The sequence below is a fragment of the Amphiprion ocellaris genome, chromosome 21 (assembly GCF_022539595.1).
Source record: "Amphiprion ocellaris isolate individual 3 ecotype Okinawa chromosome 21, ASM2253959v1, whole genome shotgun sequence".
Classification (NCBI taxonomy): domain Eukaryota; kingdom Metazoa; phylum Chordata; class Actinopteri; family Pomacentridae; genus Amphiprion; species Amphiprion ocellaris.
In genome coordinates this window covers 23,034,560-23,054,775 of record NC_072786.1, presented here as the reverse complement: position 1 = coordinate 23,054,775, position 20,216 = coordinate 23,034,560, and the positions used below count along the sequence as shown (strand labels likewise).

Sequence of the window (20,216 nt, the reverse complement as noted above, 5' to 3'; positions counted from 1 at the left end):
ATTTGTCTGTATATAAAAGATAGATGTTGCCACCGTGTCGTCATCCATTGGTTTGTGGGCGAAGCCTCAAGTTTGGAATTTGTCCTTTGCCGTCTTGGTCTTTTGAAACCGCACACGATAAGCGAAGGGCAGATCTGACTGAGAGCCCAAGAACATTATCCACACCCTGCTTTATCATTTGTTTCACTCTAAATGGGGCAACTGAGCAAATGAAAACCATGCTGTATTGGAACCAGCAATTTAGACCATCATCTCATTAAGAAAATGTTTACTTAGATAAGAAATCAAGTGAGAAGTAGGTTTGTTGTCCCATAGATGTTTGCAGAATCAGACTTCTTCTTACAACCAAAAGGAGTCGCCCCCTGCTGGCTGTTAAAAGAACGCAGATGAAAGTTTCTTCTACACTGGCGACGTCCATCTTTTATATTGAGTCTGTAGTTAGTAAACAGTGACGCTGATATCAGAGATAATATTCAAAACAGTAATGCTGGGTGACACGCTGTTTACTGTAAAGGTAATTTGAATCACTACTGACAATGAAATGTTCTGTACTGTATGAAAGGGTTACAGAATGGAAGTACATGAAGTGAATGTGGCTGAAAAAGGCTGGCTATAAATAGACACATATACAGCAACATATGGACAGAAAAGACAGTTTAACACTAAATTTAATGTTTTAGGAGAGAACGACCTCCAAAAGTTTCAATGAAGAAGTGCTGTGGAACTGCTGGTTGGAGTTTAACATTAAAATCAAGGATCTGCCTAAAGGGGCACGCCTCAACCTCCAGGTAAACTCAGACTTTTCACTGAAGGGCAGTGTAATCATTGTAACCAGTCCTTAAACATCTATATTTATATATATTTGTTGGTAGGTTAAGAGTTTTCATGTGCTGTCTAGTAAATGAAGTAAATAATGAATCAAAATTGAATTGTTGGTCCACCCTGTTACATAATGGTTCATTCTGCTCTATATTTCCCTCCCAGGTGATCTGTGGGAAACAACCCCAAACATCAAACTCCAAAGGAGGCTACTATCAGGATAACACGGCAGGAACCAGCAGCCTGGATGGTAAAGTTCTGTCGCATTTGGTCTCCATTCATGTTGAAAGTCTACAAAGTGAGGCTTCATTCTGTCTGTCTGTCTGTCTGTCAATCTTTCAGGAAAGACCAAGAGTCGTCTCCTGTACTACGTCAACCTGCTCCTGATCGACCACCGCTCTCTGCTCCGCCAGGGCGAGTTCATCCTCCACATGTGGAAGATGCCAGAGAAGAGTGAGGAGAGCAGCAGCAGCATCAACGCAGACAAGCTCACCTCGGCCACCAACCCAGACAAAGCCTCCTCCATGGCCATCGCCATCCTGCTGGACAAGTACTGCTACCCAGTGGTGCTGCCCAAGAGCCGGGACGTGGGCCGGGACTACGGGGCTGCAGGAGAGGAAGCAGAGGGAGGGGAGAGAGGTCAGAGAGAGATGCCCAACCACCTGAAAAAACAGTTTGAGGCCATTGTGGCTACTGACCCCCTCCATCCTCTCAGTCCTGAGGACAAAGAGCTGCTGTGGCACTTCAGACACGAGTGTATGCGAGACCCCAGGTACTTGTCTCCGTCAAACAGGCAACAAAATGTTAAACTAGTATCCTATTGCTTTTTCCCGAACATCTAATTTCCTCGTGTCCTCAGGGCCTACCCAAAGCTGCTGGGCTCAGTCAGGTGGGGGAAACAGGAAGATGTTTTGGCTACACATCGTCTGTTGGAGCGCAGCAGTGCGTGGGACACCAGGTAAAAGAGTTCTCACACCTTCAATGTAGGTATCTATCCTCCGTAGGTTCAGTGTCGCATCACGTCCTGTCGTCATGTTGTTTCTCCTCAGTGGTCTGGACGTTGGTTTGGCCATGCAGCTGCTCGACTGCCATTACTCAGACGCTCAGGTTCGCTCAATGGCTGTCAGGAAGCTGGAGACGCTGGAAGATGATGATGTGCTCAGGTATCTTCTTCAGCTCGTACAGGTGTGTCCATTCTTTTCATTCCATTCACTATATGTATCCCTTTTCTGCTCATCTGTTGAAGACAGTGCAATGAAGATAACAAATAAATGAATGATAAATCCAGTGTAGACATTGTTAATGTTTTAAATGACTATTCTAGCTGGAAACAGCTGATTTTTAATGGAATATCTCCATAGGGGTACAGAGGAACATTTCCAGCAACCATCACTCCTGTGTTCTAATGCTACATTGTGTTAGCTAATGGTGTTGAAAGGCTCATTGATGATTAGAAAACCCTTGCGCAGTTATGTTAGCACATGAATAAAAGTGTGAGTTTCCATGGAAAACATGAAATAGCCTGGGTGACCCTAAACTTTTGAACGATAGTGTATGTTGCGACTGCTATTAGATTTGCAAAATAATATTTTAAAGTCAAGCTTCAGCTCAACATTTACCATGTAATGGATTTAAAACATGAATACTCACTAACACGTGATATTACTGAAAGTGTGACCATCACATAAGGAAGAAGCATGAGTTTGAAAAACCATCGACACAACAGTTCAAACCCTGAGTCTGACACGCTGCATATATCAACCTAAACTGCAGCCTTCCAGCATTGTTTCTAATTCATATTTAAAATAAATTGTTCAACCCTAACTTGTACTGAACTCCTGCTGTGGCTGCTGCTAGTCATTACATCATCATTGTTGATTTTGGTTTACACTTAATACAAGCACACACCACATATGTCTGGTCACATTTTTCTTTTTTATTTGAGATGTTGAAACACTTCTTCCATTTACACCTCTGATTCACTCTTACAGTATTTCACAAGCTCATGGAAAGAAGCAGCTCAGCAGATACAGGCTGCTTGTCCTCTGATGTGTTTCCATATTTGACTCTGTGGTCGGCTTTGCATGAGCGACATCAGTCATCAGCTGAAGCTAACAAAGGGCCCTTTGGTCTGATAGGAAAATGACATTCCGCTTCACACGCTGTTATCACTGCATCATTTTCACCACAGTGATATGTGGAGGATATTATTCCAGTTTATTTTCAAGACATGTCTACATAGAATGCTTTATACTGTAGCATACGCTGCAGGTATTTTTTAGTATGTACACTCCCCTCCAAAAAGTACAATAAAGTGATTTAGACTCTTTCTGAAAGAGTAAAAACTTGCTTAGCACATTTGTAACACTGGCTCAGAGCTGGTATTATCATGTAGGTGTCATTCTGTGTGATCTATTTTTAAATGCTGGGTGAACTATTTTAGTAGAACACAGAAAAAGCAACAAAAAGGATGGTTGAGATTTTCAGATATTGGCTTTAAATCAGTATCAGAAGTCATTTCATGTAACGATAAGTTCATAACAAAAGTAACCAGAAAATGGTTGCATGCTTTAACTTGTAATAAAGAGACATTTCAGTTGGTCTAAGAGGGCTTTGTTTGTCAGAATCATCATAGAAAACACTGTGTATTGTCGGATAGGATTTCTACTCAGTCCATCTGTCTGCACACACTTCTGACCTGTTCAACCACTCACTGCTTCCTTCACTTCTGTCTGTCCTCAATGAGCTTTTTGTTTTGTTGTACTTCCTTCACTGCCACAATCCATGTTGGGTCCCATCACACTTTATCCCCAGTCTGAAATTCCTTTTGTAAACTTTTTTGGGTAAATCCCCTGTGAACCCGAGGCTCTGGAACATTTTACATAGTCACAGAGTCTGGTTTTGGAGTGTCTTAAATGTGGCTTTGTAGTTTGCTGGCACACAAGTGACAGCACCACTGCTTGACCAATAACATTTTCATAGCAAAATTTACAGGTTTATAGTACATATGAGTATCACTGCTTTACTTTAAAATATTACATGATCATTATCAGTTGAGGAAATTTTGTGTTTAGTTTTATCAGAGCGCCAGAAACCTGAAAATCCTGATTTAGCTTTTGTCAGTTATAAGATTCATTGTGTGTGTGTGTGTGTGTGTGTGTGTGTGTGTGTGTGTGTGTGTGTGTGTGTGTGTGTGTGTGTGTGTGTGTGTGTGTGTGTGTGTGTGTGTGTGTGTGTGTGTGTGTGTGTGTGTTTGTGTTTGTGTTTGTGTGCGTGTGTATGCGTGCGTGTGTCTGCAGGCGGTAAAGTTCGAGCCCTACCATGACAGCGCTCTGGTCAGGTTCCTGCTGAAGAGAGCTCTGAGGGTGAGCCGAAAGACATCTGTATGTTTGTATTTACACTGTATCACGCAACATGTGTGTGTTCCTGTTTATTTTGTTTCCATTCGATTCAGTTTCCGCAATATACCAATGACAAAAAGGTTTCAGTAGCAATTTTTCAACATTTACATTAAATTTCCTAATAAAAATAATAATCATATTTGTGTTTGTGTGCATCATATGTAAGATTTTTTGCCTCTTTCTTGTGTTTTCCGTGCTCAGAGTAAGCGTATTGGTCATTTCCTCTTCTGGTTCCTGCGGAGTGAGATCGCCCAGTCCATGCACTACCAGCAGAGGTATGCCGTCCTGCTGGAGGCCTACCTCAGAGGCTGTGGTGAAAACATGCTGCAAGACTTCAGGAAACAGGTGACAGGCCTCATTTACAGCTCTTTACACCAAGATATACATTCTTCAGAAAGTTCTTCCCAACTCTGTTGCAGAAGTTCCCATAAATGTGTGGCACTTGTAGGTTGCTTTGCTTTCAATCTTCTGTCCAGTTCATCCCAAACCAGCTCCATGGGGTTTAAGTCTGGAGACTGTGCTGCTTTCCTAAGGTAGTTCTGGCATAGCTTGGGCTTATGTTTTGGGTCATTATCTTGCTGTAGGATGAACCTCTGACCAACTAGGAACATAGCAGAGGATACTGCATGGTGCTGCAGAATGCTGTGGTAGCTGTTTATGTTCAGGGTTCCTCTCACTCTGTACAAGTCACCAACCCTGGATCCAGTAAAACAGCCCCAGACCATCACACTTCCTCCTCCATGTTTGACAGTTGATGTCAAACACTGAGGAACCATCCTTTCTCCTACTGGATGGTGTATAAAAATCCTGCATGATGAACCGATCATTTCAAATTTTGATTCATCAGTCCATAATACCTTCTTCCAGTCTTCAGTAGTCCATTGGTGGTGTTTCATGGTCCAGGCAAGCTTCTTTTTCATATTCTGATGTCTTAGCAATGACTTTCTTGCTGCAACTCCACCTGTCAAACCTACAACTCCATGTCTTCACAGTTGAAACTGACACTTCTCACTACGACCACTATGAAGCTGTGCTTGAAGCTGTTGTCCTGTGAGCTCCTATCACCAAGCTGTTGACTCTCATAAACTTGTCTTCTGATTCTATTGTTGCTTTGGGTCTTCCAGACCTCTTCCTGTCAGAGTTTCCTCCAGTTTCTGAGCCTTTTGATGGTGAAGAAAACTGTACTCACTGACACCTTGACTTTCTTCACAGTTTCTCTGTAGGAAAGACCTACATTTATAAGTGTTATGATGGTCTGTCTCTCTTCTATTGTTAATTGCCTTTTCCTCACCATTTGTATAGCAACACACTACTTTCTGCAGTACAGTACTGTTCAAATAATGCTCTTGAGGGTTTGGTGTCACGGTGTGTTCCAACACTACTTTTATGCAGACAGAGGGGGTTGGAAGTAATCAAGAAAATTTAGGACACCTGTAGGATTTGGTAGCACCAACTTTCAAGGCTTGATCAACCTCCATTGCTGCAGAACAGCTTTAAGTTGTAAACCCATTTCCTGTTCCCTGAAAAAGGGCTTCTTGTATAATTCTGAAATGTACATTATTTTTCAGTTTTGGGTAACTTTACTTTTTTTTAATCTCTAGCAGTTCACCACTTACCTCTGTACCATCTCAAGCACTCATCACCATGTTTGAATTACCCCTGAACTCATCATGAAATATGTTTGAAACACATATCGCAATTAAGAACAGAAGAAAAGCTATGTGATTACGCTTGTCACAACATTTGCTTCATGCGAATGCCCACAAACAAAACTACGACATTTATCTCTGCTAATTACATATATTTTCATACAGTATCTTCCAGTCATGGTTGTGATATTGTAAGTTTCAAGATAATCTCCCCTACACAATTCTGAAATGATATCTCTACTGCCTGCCTTTTATAATATGATACGTATAAAAACGTTCCATGTAGGATTTTTCTCTAGATGATAATACTCATATAAAAAATCTTAAAGTTTTATCAAATCAAATGATCAAATAGCTGGATAGCATCGACTGTTCTGAAAAAATCAAGATACAGCATGTATGTCTAGGCCTTAAAATGACCAAGATAAGAGCTTAGAATTAAAGGCAGTGAAATTACTCTGAGAACAGGCCAGGGCTCATAGGGTTAATCCTCTATTTTTATTTCCTCTGCTCCATCCTCTCAGCAGTGTTGACCGTTGGCACAGAGCTGAATAGAGCCTTTTTTGACTATTATTCTGTGTGTGAACGTGTGCCTCCTGTTTCACCCTGTTTTACTTTCCTATTTTGCTTTTCTCTATTTTTATACACTCTATGTAGGATGCTATGTACCAGTTTTTTAGTATGTATGCTCCCCTCCAAAAGTATTGGAAGAGCGAGGCCAAAATTTTTGCTGTAGACTGAAAATATTTGGGTTTGACATTCAACGATGAATATGAGACAAGAGATCAACATTTCAGCTTTTATTTCCAGGTGTTTACAACTGGATCTGATACACAACTTAGAAGAAGAAGCATTATTTGTAATGGAACACCAAATCTATAGGTGATCAAAAGTATTGAAACAGAGTGACTTCAAACAGATTAAAGTGAATAAGACTTAATATTTAGTTATCAAGCCTGTGACCAACTGACATCACCAAACTTTTGCATTCTTCTTTTGTGATGCTTTTCCAGGCTTTCACTGCAGCCTCTTTCAGTTGTTGTTTGTTTTGGGTGTTACCCACTTCAGTCTCTTTACCAGGTAAAATGCAGCTCTATAGGATTGAAGTCTGGAGATTGACTTGGCCAGTCTAAAACCTTCCTGATGAACTCCTTTGTTGTTTTGCCGGTGTGTTCTGGGTCATTATTTTGCTGCACGATGAAGGATCTCCCAATCAGTTTGGTTGCATCTTCCTTTAAATTGCCAGATAAAATGTTTCTGTAGACTTCTGAGTTCATTTTGCTGCTGCCATTATGTGTTCCATCATCAGTGAAGATTAATGAGCCCGTCCCAGAAGAACCATGGCAGCCCAAGCCATGACTTCACCTCCAGTGTTTCACAGATGAGCTTGTATGTTTGGGATCATGGGCAGATCCTTTCTTTCTCCAAACTTTAGTCTTTCCATCCCTTTGGTAAAGCTTTGTCTTTGTCTCATCAGTCCATAAAACTTTGTCCCAGAATTTTTGAGGCTCATCTCTGTACTTTCTAGCAAATTCCAGCCTGGCCTTCCTGTTCTTCTTGCTAATGAGTGGTTTGATGTTCTGGTGTAGCTTCTGTACTTTTGTTCATGAAGTCTTCTGTTAACAGTAGATTGTGATACCTTCACTCCTGCCCTCTGGAGGATATTGCTGATCACTAACAGTTGTTTTAGGGTCTTTCTTTACAGCTCTTACAATGTTTCTGTTATCAACTGCTGCTGTTTTCCTTGGTCTACCTGTTAGACGTCTGTTACTCAGTCCACCAGTGGTTTCTTTCTTCTTCAGAACATTCCAAATGGTTGAACTGTGTATGGCCAATGATTGTGCCATATCTGTGTTTGATTTTCCATCTTCTCTCAGCTTCACAATTGCTTAATTTTCTCCCATAGACGGGTCTCTGGTTTTCATGTTGGTTCCACCTCTAACTATAGATGCAGTCTGCACAGGCAAAAACCCACATCTGAAACTGAACGTAGACGTTGAGCGCTATTCATTGTTTGAATAATCAATGTAACAGGACACACCAGGGCAACAAAACATACCTGCCAGTCACACGTTCCAATTCTTTTGTTCACACGAAAAAATGGGTGGGTTCAAACAGAAGGTGCTATCTTCTAAGTTGTGTATCAGATCCAGATGTAAATACCTGGAAATAAAAGCTGAAATGTTGATTTCTTGTCTCATATTCATTGGTTGATGTCAAATGTTTTCAGTCTACAGCAAAAATAAGGGAATTGGCCTCAGTGTTCCAATACTTTTGGAGGGGAGTGAATGTCTACAGCTATGGATACAACTGCATGGCACACTGGTACAAGATGTGAGGCAACAGCACTAATCCTGTAGCAGTTTTGGTGGGGAAGCAGCAGGGGGGATTTCTGGGGTGGTGTGTTTCATATCAGGAGTGTGTGGGTGTACGGGTGATATTTCTGGCAAATTAAAAGTAAGTCAAAAGAGCTTTGATATGAAAAACCGATACTGTGCAGGTGGAGATGACTGAGGCTCTGCAGAAAGTCACCTGTGAGATCAAGGCCATGTCTGACGACAAATATCACGTCACAGCACAAGGTGAGGAGGAAGTGGATGAAAATTCAAGTAAAAATGAAACACTGATACTAACCTACACTGCACAGTTTTATGTTCTTAGATCATCTGATGAGTTCTGGGATGGATGGATGGATGGATGGGTGGATGTGTGGATAGACAGATAGATGGATAGGTAGACTGATTGATTGATTAAACCTTTATTGATCCCGCAGCAGGGAAATTTTTGGTGTTACAGCAGCAAATTCAGAAAATAGTGCAAGAAAAAAAGAGCAACACACAATGCACACAGCACACACATATAAATAGTCATTTTCTCCTAGAAGAAATATAAATGCTCACAGGAAAATTTCTGTGAAATTGCACAGTGTTCTTATATGCATTTTTATTGCACAGTTAGTAGGTGAGCTGAACTACTGGGAGCAGGCTTGACTGTACAGTCTGATTGAAATAGAGGCCAGATAAGAACAAAAATTTGCAGTAGCAGTATGTGTATTCAGTCTAATGTGGTTTGTAGAGCAAAATAGTGAAACTAAAGCTGTGTTTGTGTTGTGTGTTGGTCAGTGGTGTTTCAGTTGCGTCAGAAACTGGAGACTCTGCAAGCGTCAGGTCTGCCAGAGAGTTTTAGAGTCCCGTATGATCCAGGACTAAGAGCTGGAGTCCTGCTGGTGAGCAACACACACCCCTACACACACACACACACACACACACACACACACACACACACACACACACACTAGAGAAGAAGCGGTCTAGGTATGCTTTAGATACGTTACTGATGTCATTACTGATTTCTCATCAAAAAATAATATTAAACTACACTTTGTATCCACTGTTTGTATGCACTTTTATTAAAAATCTACAATGTCCTTTACTTGACATAAAATAAAATAGGAATAGAATCAGACTTGGCAAATAAAATGAGATTTAGGCCAAGGGACATTGATACAGGAAATTAAAGCAGCAGAATGAATAAGAGCAATGGATATGAATTTAAAAAGTATAAAAAACACGTCACAGTTCAAAAAGCTTTCACAAAGAGATAAGTTTGAATAAGATTGTTAAAAAGCTAGAGGCTTAGCAGAGAGTTTTATGGCGTGTATCAGTGGGAGATGGTAGAAGGAGCCCTGGCTGATACCCAAGTAAAGGTCTTTGCAGTGATCAACTGAGAGTAAATAAAACATCCACATGAAAACAGGAAAATATTATCTGCGTTTAATCTGACCCTTTTTGTGCTTGTAGATTGAACAGTGCAAAGTGATGGCGTCGAAGAAGAAGCCGCTGTGGCTGCAGTTCAAAAGGGCCGACCCCACCACTCTGTCCAAAGACCCCATAGGCATCATCTTCAAAGACGGTGATGACCTCAGACAGGACATGCTGATCCTGCAGGTGAGGAGCGACATCATGTCTAGGATGGAAGTTAGAGAATTATTAAAGAAAACGTCTGTACAGCTCCTTTTTCATGCTTTTAGATTCTGCTGATCATGGAGTCCATCTGGGAGACTGAATCCTTGGATCTCTGTCTGTTGCCGTATGGCTGCATCTCCACTGGCAACAGGATAGGTCAGTTACATACATTGGTACATTTACATTGTATTATTGCTGCTTTTACTTAAGTACAAGAGCCAAGTGATCTGGCCAATGTTGTTCTTTTTTTTAAACAATTTTGGCATTTTTTAAAGTGAAGATCTAACAACAGTCTTGTCATTTCTGTGATTCTTACTCCTTTCCTCTGTCTTGACTGTTGCATTAATGCAGGTATGATTGAGATCGTTAAGGACGCCACCACCATTGCTAACATCCAGCAGAGTGTTGTCGGAAGCACCGGAGCGTTCAAAGATGAACTCCTCTGTCAGTGGCTCCGGGACAAGTGTGTCAGCGAGGAGAAGGTATGAATCACAACCAGCTAGTCTCATCAGATGTAGTGTCTTCTGACCTGAAGAGTAAAAAAGCTATACAACCGTTAAAGGATTCTATGTAAAAGACTCTCTGACCCATTCTCCAGATCATTAATACATCTGATCACAAAAAAACTGATCAATAGGGCTGCTCAGTTTATTAAATATCAATCTTGATCAAGATTTTGAGTTCTTATGATTAGATGATAATGGATCAACGTTTAAAATGTGCGCATAGAAAACTGTTTATCAAATCAAGTCCTTCCTGAGCTAGAAGCCAGTCACCAGGGAGTGGTGGAGATGTTTTAGCTTCACTTTTAGAAGGTGTTCACAGAGTAAAAGGATTATATACATATGGAGCAATATAATAATAATGATCAACTTTATTTAGCATTCCTAATAAACTTACAAAGTGCTTCACAAAAGGATTAAAAACAACAATAAAACTAGAGTAAAACATCTCTAAAACAACAATAAATCATAAATTAAAAAGAAACTTAAGAAAAAGAAATCAAAATTAACACACATAAAACTTTTCTAAAAAAAGAATGTTTTAAGAAGTGGTTTAGAAGCAGTGATAGATTTAACAAACCTAATCTCAGCAGGAGAGATAAGTTTGGCACCGAGGTCTGTAGATCCTCGATGCTTGCAGGGGCTTGGTCATGTAAGGCCAGAAAAATGAACAGTAGAATTTTAAAATCAATGCAAAAATGAACAGAGCCAGTGCAGAGAGGCCAGGATGGAAGTTGATGATTTTATCTGCGGTACTTTGAACCAAAAGAAGGCCGTGAAGAGAATCCTGAGTAATACCTGTGTAAAGAGCATTATAGAAATCTTTACAGGAAAAATAAAAACAGGGCCGACCCTGTTTTTATTTACTGGACAGAACCACCTTCTTGACGTGGTCATCAAAACAAAGGCCAGAATCAAATAAGGCGGACAGATTTCCAGCAGCTGCCTTAATGCGGAGTGACTGAACTCCCAGAATGCCAAGTGTCTGACTGACAGATCTGGGTGAGACAAAGGTGAAGGTGAGAGCCGGTCCCTCCAAGCTGATGTTCATGTGTTGTTAGGAAGTATTTTGGCTCTAGGGTTGTTGATGTTTAGCATAAGGAAATCACATGGAGACAGAGAATAAGACTTGTGTCTGTGCTGCACAGCAACACAACTAACCTTAAAAAACACCATAAACTCCAGAATGATGAATGCATCAAGAATAACTTTACTAATGTTACCCCAACTTGGATAACAATAGTGCTACACAGTGTGAAAGTGAAAGCAGCTCTTGTGACTCAGTTTTGGTTGAAAAGCTTTGATAGACTTTTCTCTATATTTTGCTTCAGTAAGTTGCATTGTGAGCTGCACAGTGGCTTGGTGGTTAGCACTGTTGCCTTACTTGACTCTTTTTAAAGTAATTGTTGGTCTCAGAGTTGTCTGAGCTGCTGCACGGCGGTAAGTGAGTGGAGACTAGAGGCTTCTCTGTGCACAGCCACCAAGCTGGTATCTACTGTAGCCTGCTGAAGCGTTTAGAGAACATCTGTGAACTTCAGTGTCTGTTGAGAAGCAGGTGACCAGCAAGTGACATTTAATTTACATTTTGCTTCTAGGATATGAACTGAGCTGTACAGTGGCTTGGTGGTTAGCGCTTTCGTCTAGCAGCTAGAAGATCTCTGGTTTGCGTCCCCACCTTCCTGGGATCTTTCTGCATGGAGTTTGCATGTTCCCCCTGTACATGTGTGGGTTTTCTCCAGGTTCTCCAGCTTCCTCCCACAGTCCACAAACATGCTGAGGTTAACTGGTGATTCTAAATTGTCTGTAGGTGTGAATGTGAGTATGATTGTTTGTCTCTATATGTAGTCCTGTGATAGACTGGTGACCTGTCCAGGTGTCTCCTGCCTTCACCCTAAGTCAGCTGGGATAGACTCCAGCCCCCCACAGCCCTAATGAGGATGAAGCGGTGTATAGATTATGGATGGAGGCTGTATTGTAAAGGAGGGCTTGTGTGATTCTGATGCTAAGATTTATGTACTAATAAGATCGTGGCACAACAGGGAAGTCGAAGCTGTGATCTGTTTAAATGTCAAACTGCAATCAAATATTGTGTCTCTGAAGTCGGTTAATAATCAGGATTCAAAAGTCACCACATTGTTATTGATGAGTCATGGTGGCCACAGGCGTGCAGCTCTACTGATCCATGCAGAGGTTTTACAGCAGATGCAGTGTGTGTTCCAGGCGTGATGGAATGAGTGTGTCGCTAGCTTTGTTTTCAGCTGCAGTTCTGTGTCACATTAGAGGAAACAGCAGCGTGACAGACAGGAAGGAAGCAAGCCACATGGTTTTTCCTGTCACCACTGAACTCACACACACTGCTTTTAGCTGGGACACCTGCATACACACTGTCTGAAGGGCTATTTTTAACTGCTGCTTTTCTGCATTGAGAATGCACTTTTTTTTCAGTGTAGCTGCAACTTTTACACATTTACACAGCACCACTGCACAGAATTGTTATCTCCTCTCAAACAATGAGGGGTCCATTTGTTTCCTTGCTAAGGGTCGTTTGAGCTGAGTGACTTGAGGCTCCTAACCTAAATCTTCTCTTCTGCAGCCTATTAATCAAACTTCTGGATTACAGTCCACTTATTTTTATATGTGAGTAAATAATGGCATGAAAAAAAATAGCTTAAAAATGGTTTTACTGTAACAGTTGTTCTCTGTGTGCAGTTCCAGCAGGCTGTGGAGAGGTTCCTGTTCTCCTGTGGTGGATACTGTGTGGCTACTTATGTCCTGGGTATTGGAGATCGCCACAATGACAACATTATGATCACTGAATCTGGTAATGTCACGTCTGTGCTTTCATCTCACTGTCGGTCAAACAATACATATCTAAAGACATGCTGAGGAAATATTGCAGCCTGTAAAGTTTGCAAAAAGAGCTTCATGTTTAAACTTAGCTCTAAGTATTAATACATGTCATTATTTTCAAGGAAATACTCACTAATGTCCTTTGTGCTGCTGCAGGGAATCTCTTCCACATCGACTTTGGTCACATCCTGGGGAATTATAAGAGCTTCATGGGAATCAGTAAGGAGTGGGTTCCCTTCGTGCTCACACCAGACTTCCTGTATGTCATGGGAACGTCAGGAAAGAAAAGCAGCCCCCACTTCCAGAAGTTCCAGGTGCTTACAATATGTTTTTACATTTGACTTAATGCTGAAGGAGACTGAAGGGTTCATCCACTTACTCAGATACAATACCAGTCAGAAGTTTGGACACACCTTCTCATTCGATGCTTTTTATTTATTTGTATTATTTTCTACATTGTAGATTAATACTGAAGATTAACACTTTTTTGTTTACAACATAATTCCATATGTATTCTTTTATAGTTTTGATGTCTTCAGTATTAATCTAAAATGTATAAAATAATTAAATAAAAACTATTGAATGAGAAGGTGTGTCCTAACTTTTGACTGGTAGTGTACTTTCACATATGCACGACATCCATCCACTACTATTAAAAAAAGAAATCATATGTCATTGAAATGAGATCTTTTCAGAAATTAGTAGAGAATTTTCATCTATTCATTCATTCAGCCTTTATTTATGCTTGAGAGATCACTGAGGGGAAACAGTCTTTTTCAAAGACACTGAGTTAAATTACAAAAACAGGGAGAAAAAGAAAACAAATAAGGTCACAGTTAATTAAATAAATCCATTAAAATTTCATGTTTAGCTAACACGCTACCAGTCCAAAGTTTGGACACACCTTCTCATTTATTGTTTTTTCTTTATTTTCATGACTATTTACATTGTAGATTCTCACTGAAGGCATCAAAACTATGAATGAACACATCTGGAATTATGTAGTAAAAAAGTGGAAATAAGTCAAAACATGTTTTATATTTTAGATTCTTCAAAATAGCCACCCTTTGCTTTGATTTCTGCTTTGTACACTCTTGATATTCTCTGGATGAGCTTCATGAGGTAGAACCTGAAATGGTTTTCCAACAGTCTTGAATGAGTTCCCAGAGATGCTGAGCACTTGTTGGTCCTTTTGCCTTCATTCAGCGTCCATCTCATCCCAAACCATCTGGACTGGTTCGGGGCTTTGGGATCACATGGGACTTGGGGAGGTCCTCATGTGAGCCAGTTTGGTCGAAGCGCTTCATGGTTTTTGTGACTGCACTTGGGGATACATTCAAAGTTTTTGCAATTTTCCAGACTGACTGACCTTCAGTTCTTAAAGTAATGATGGACTGTTGTTTCTCTTCACTTAGCTGATTGGTTCTTGCCATAATCTGGATTCTAACAGTTGTCAAATAGGGCTGTCAACTGTGGACCAACCTGACTTCTGCACAACACAACTGATGGTCCCAACCCCATTAAGAAGGCAAGAAATTCCACAAATGAACTTTGACAAGGCACACCTGTGAAGTGGAAACCATTTCAGGTTCTACCTCATGAAGCTCATCCAGAGAATGCCAAGACTGTACAAAGCAGTAATCAAAGCAAAGGGTGGCTATTTGAAAGAATCTAAAATATAAAACATATTTAGAGTTATTTCACACTTTTTTGTTTACGACATAGTTCCATGTGTTCATTCATAGTTTTGATGATTAGCTAACACAATGCTACATTGTGTTAGCTAATGGTGTTGAAAGGCTAATTAATGATTAGAAAACGCTTGTACAATTATGTTAGCACATGAATAATAGTGTGAGTTTTCATGGAAAACATGAAATTTCCTGGGTGGCTCCAAAATTCTGAACGGTAGTGTAAAATAGACTGATGTGGACTGTAGACACATAAACCACAAGGCAGAGAGAGAGACAGAGTCCAGAGGTTTAATTGTAGAAGAAGTTGCATAGCTGTATATAACATGATCATAATCCAAGACTGACATGAAAACAGCCTCATCAAGCCTATTACTGAATATGGGAAAGATGCTTACTGCAGAAATACTCTATCAACTTTGTGTTATCTGTGTGTTGATGTATCTTGTTGATCCTTTGTGTGTCAGGATGTGTGTGTGAAGGCTTATCTCGCTCTCCGACATCACACCAACCTGCTCATCATCCTGTTCTCCATGATGCTGATGACCGGTACGACTTCCTGCTTTTTATTACCTACGCAGTCACTGCTTTGCTGCTTCACAGTAGAACAAGATTCAGCATTCAAGAACTTCATTGTCCTAAACACAGTGGTTACTCTGAGTAATGAGGTTCTTATTTTGCGAGTTCCCTTCACACAACTGAAATAACAAATAAGATAAAATGAAATAAAAAAGAATAAATTAAAAATATGATGAAAATAGTTACAAATAAATTGTGTTTGCAAATGTTAGCATCTTGTGCAATACTGTCATGTGTGAATAGACTAGAGGTATGTGCAAAATATTACTATTTATAGATACTGCAGGTGAGTCAGTGATTTAGTAGCCTGATGGCCTGAGGATAGAAACAAAGTCAGTTTATTTTCAACTAATAACAACCAGGTGAATTCATCCTGTTGTACCCAGTAGAAGTGTTGCTGGTTCACCTGTCGGCTGGTGAGTGGCAAAAAGTTGTAGTTTTAGATTTAGTCTACTACGTGGCCATACTTTTGTCATTAAAATGAGACTCCTGTGTGTTGGTCATTACCAGGTATGCCCCAGCTGACCAGTAAGGAGGATATCGAGTACATCCGCGAGGCACTGACTGTCGGTCGCAGCGAGGACGATGCTCAGCGCCACCTGCTGGACCAGATAGAGATCTGCAGGGAGAAAGGCTGGATGGTTCAGGTCAACTGGTTTGTTCATCTGGTGCTGGGGATCAAGCAGGGTGTAGAGAAACGATCCACCTAGGAACTCTGAAGACATATTCAAGTCAACAACAAAAATAGACAAGAGTCTTACTATAGAGTCCACAGGAGACTGTAAAATCTGATGACTGTATAAAAGATTTTTCTAAGCATTTTGTATTTTAGAGCACGTCAGATACACTCCCTGTCCAAAAAACAGTCGCCACCTGGATTTAACTAAGCAAATAGGTAAGAGCCTTCCATTGGATAATTACTGCAGAGATGAATACGTTTCAGCTGCAACAACTTATTTAACCCTAGCTGATGCAGTGAGGAGCTTCTCATTTCTTAAACAACCATGTTGGAAGACATATCCTGTGGTCATGGAAAGGATGTTAATCTGTCTCAGAAGGGTCAAATTATTGGCCTGCATCAAGCAAAGAAAACAACTAAGGAGATTTCTGAAACTACTAAACTCAGGTTAAGAACTGTCCAATGCATCATTAAAACCTGAAGGATAGTGGTGAACCATCATCTTCGGGGAACAAATGTGGTCGGAACAAACTCTTAGATGATCGTAGGAAATCAACAGTGGAACTCAGGCTATGTTTAATAGTGAAAGTTAGAGCATTTCCACATGAAGGGAACTCTAAGGATTGGGACTAAACAGATGTAGCTCTAAGAAAACCACTGATTAGTGAGGCTAAATGGGAAAAAAGGCTTCGGTTTGCTAAGTAGCATGAAGATTAGACTCTGGAGCAATGGAAGAAGGTCATGTGGTCTGATGAGTCCAGATTTACCCTGTTCCAAAGTGATGGGGGCATCAGGGTAAGAAGAGAGGCAGATGAAGTGATGAACTCATCATGACTAGTACCTACCAGCCTGTGGGGGTTTAGGGTTATGATCTGGGGTTGGTCAGGTTCAGCAACATTATGTTCCCAAAGAATGAGGTCAGCTGACTACCTGAATATACTGAATGACCAGGTCTGTCCATCAGTGGAGTTTTTCTTCCCTGATGGCATGGACATGTTCCAAGATGATGATGTCAGGATTCATGGGGCTCACATTGAGAATGAGTGGATCAGGGAGCATGAGATGGATTGACCTCCACAGAGACCAGTCCTCAGCCCCATTGAGAACCTTTGGGATGTGCTAGAGAAGACTTTGTGCAACGCTCCCATCATCAATATAAGATCATGGCAGAAAATGAATGCAACTCTGGACAGAAATAAATGCTGTGACATTGCAGAAGCTTATCGAAACGATGCCACAATGAATGTGTGTCGTTCTCAGAGCTAAAAGCAGCCCAACGAAATATTAGAGTGTGCGACTTTTGTTTTGGACAGGCAGTGTATTAAGACTTTTTTTTAAGGTTTTTTTTGGGCCTTTTTTGCCTTTATTGTGGAGGACAGTGGCAAGAGAGACAGGAAATGTGAGGAGAACAGTGGGGAAAGGACTTGCAGCAGATGGATGTGGGTCGGACTCGAACCATGACCGCTGCATTGGGAGCTATAGCCCATCTTTATGGGTCACCCACTCAACCTGTTGAGCTACTGGGGCACCTTTAAAGATATTTTGATAAGAATAAAAATTACAACTAAATAACTGTAAGTCTGTCCATTAAACCATTCAGTTAAAGTTTGAAAAAAGACTGGAACTACTCAGGGTCTTCGTACGTGCAACTGAAAATGAATTACATTGAAGATAGTGAGAATCTTCCCCATGATCCTGCATTTCTACAGACCTGCTACTGAGTCCGAGGTAGCTATCAGGGCAGAGGTGAAAATGAACTGAACATGGCAGCGATTGCTACCACTGCACTGCACAGACCAAGTCAAACATCCACACCAAAGCCACACAAAATAATATTTCTAAAAATGTTCTTTAATTTGCCTTAATCAGCAGCATTAAGACAATCACAAGTCAACGTTAGTGTCCAGCGTATTCTCAAAGTCTTAAAGAGTTTCACATTAAATGTGAACTGCAGCTTGAAATGTTGCTGTTTGCTTAAGAGTTACTACTTGAAACAGTAAATGATAGATTCAGGTTAAAATAACAGCTTCCATGAATAAAGAACTGGGGCTCTACACTGTTTGCATTCATCCCTTAAAATAAGGACTAACTACTTTGTGTTTCTGTTTGCCTTTTAATAGGAGGAAACTCGTCTCTCACATTTCCCTCACATGATTTGCATTTGAAAATGTGGTAGATGTCACACTGGTTGTTAAATTTTGCTCAAGTGGTGTTGCACTGTGCTTCCACCCCAAGAGGAGCTGTGTGGTGTTTTTAAAAAAAAAAAAACGGTTAGCAAAATATTGTAGATTCTAAATCTTCCATCTTCTTGAATAATATTCAGTAAATTATGAATCAGGCTGATTCTCCTGGTCAGAGATTTTTAAAAAACAATGTAATATCACTGAAGTGTTCAGGATGAGAGCTTTATTATTTATAAATGAACCATATTTTAATTTGCACTAAAGATACAAATGTACAACTACTGTAAAGGACATAAAAGATCTGCATGTCTACACTACCAGTCATAAGTCTGGACACACCTTCTCATTCAATGGTTTTTATTTATTTTCTACATTGTAGATTAATACTGAAGACATCAAAACTATAAAAGAATACATGCGGAACAAGAAAAGCACTCAGAGAGCACAGTACTCCGCCAAGGCTGCTCAGTCTTTGTATCATTTCTGATGGATGAAATCTTTAATAAAAAATAACTTTGCACCGTTAGTCCGTTTTTGAATAATGTTGTTAACAGACAGACAGACAGATTCACAGAAGGACAAACGTACATCGATCGTCACTTAACTCCACCGAGCTCCTTGGCGGAGTAATTATGTTGTAAACAAAAGAGTGCTAGTCTTCAGTATTAGTCTACAATGTAGCAAATCGTACAATAAAAAGCATTGAATGAGAAGGTGTGTCCAGACTGTTGACTGGTACATGATACTACATTGAACTGTTGGGACTTTGAGCACATGCTGGTCAGTGCTGTTTTTACTGCTTGTAGAATTGCAGAACATTTACACTACTGTTTAAAAGTTTGGGGTCACTTAGAAATGTCCTGATTTTTGAAAGAAAAGCTTTTTTCCAATGAAAATAACATTAAGTGAATGATAAATCCAGTCTAGACATTGTTAATGTGGTAAATGACTATTGTAGCTGGAAACAGCTGATTTTTAATGGAATATCTCCATAGGGGTACAGAGGAACATTTCCAGCAACCATCACTCCTGTGTTCTAATGCTACATTGTGTTAGCTAATGGTGCTGAAAGGCTAATTGATGATTAGAAAACCCTTGTGCAGTTATGTTAGCACATGAATAAAAGTGTGAGTTTTATAGAAAACATGAAATCGTTTGGGTGACCCCAAACTTTTGAACAGTAGTGTAAATGTTGTTTTTTTTAATTTTCTATCTAATGATTCTGAATATTTTGGATTTTATAGTCAAGAATTTTATGACTGATTTAACATTTCTATGTGAGCTTTTTATGTTGTAAAAAATGAAATAAGAGCTGAATGGAGACTGAGGCGGGTAAAGCACAACTTAGACATGGATTCAGGAATGTGTTGGTTGTGAATAAAAAGGAAGAGGGTTCACTTTTCTTTACCACAGTTCATGAGCATAAATGATATCCAAGTTGAAGACAGAAGCTATGAGAAGCACCAGAAGTTTGATAATCAGTATATTTTATTTGTTTTGTTTGCTTACAAACAGATTGGAAAGACAGAAACCTTCCATTTCTTTACAAAGACAATTTTATATGAAGCTTTTTGTGGCTGTAAATGTCTTCAGTCACTGATTCTGGACCCAGAAATGACTGAAGCATTTAAACTTGTCACGATAATTAAAGTCATGTGCTACAAACACACTTTGCTGCCTCTGTTTTACAAATCAGATGTACTGTTTTGTTTCCTAGGTATAATGTAGATCACTTATCCTTGCATCTTTCCATGTCAGTGAGTCACATCCCTCCACTGTGGTGATAAACTGACCACAAGGTGGGGCAACTCCACAAACCTCTCCCCAGAACTACAGGTCACAAAGCTTGACACCATCAACCGGTTTCATCCGTTCCTCTGATTTCTCGCCTGCTTTT

At 40.2% G+C, this 20,216-nt stretch overlaps 1 protein-coding gene across 2 annotated transcripts in view; it reads left to right on the top strand.

The window, feature by feature from the left end:
• Positions 1–19,988, top strand: part of pik3cg (phosphatidylinositol-4,5-bisphosphate 3-kinase, catalytic subunit gamma) — a 28,689-nt gene extending 8,701 nt beyond the window's left edge. The window contains exons 9-24 of one of the 2 annotated variants that reach the window (XM_023285400.3): positions 681–788; positions 985–1,069; positions 1,162–1,591; positions 1,679–1,777; positions 1,869–2,004; positions 4,119–4,184; positions 4,422–4,565; positions 8,370–8,451; positions 8,992–9,095; positions 9,670–9,816; positions 9,900–9,990; positions 10,186–10,316; positions 13,047–13,158; positions 13,344–13,501; positions 15,346–15,427; positions 15,968–19,988. In XM_023285400.3, coding sequence (XP_023141168.2) covers positions 681–788; positions 985–1,069; positions 1,162–1,591; positions 1,679–1,777; positions 1,869–2,004; positions 4,119–4,184; positions 4,422–4,565; positions 8,370–8,451; positions 8,992–9,095; positions 9,670–9,816; positions 9,900–9,990; positions 10,186–10,316; positions 13,047–13,158; positions 13,344–13,501; positions 15,346–15,427; positions 15,968–16,167 — 2,175 coding nt within the window. In that variant the 3' untranslated portion in view covers positions 16,168–19,988. Of the gene's footprint in view, positions 1–680; positions 789–984; positions 1,070–1,161; positions 1,592–1,678; positions 1,778–1,868; positions 2,005–4,118; positions 4,203–4,421; positions 4,566–8,369; positions 8,452–8,991; positions 9,096–9,669; positions 9,817–9,899; positions 9,991–10,185; positions 10,317–13,046; positions 13,159–13,343; positions 13,502–15,345; positions 15,428–15,967 lie in introns of both variants that reach the window. The other variant, XM_055006748.1, reaches the window with a different exon arrangement.
• Positions 19,989–20,216: the final 228 nt, after the last annotated feature.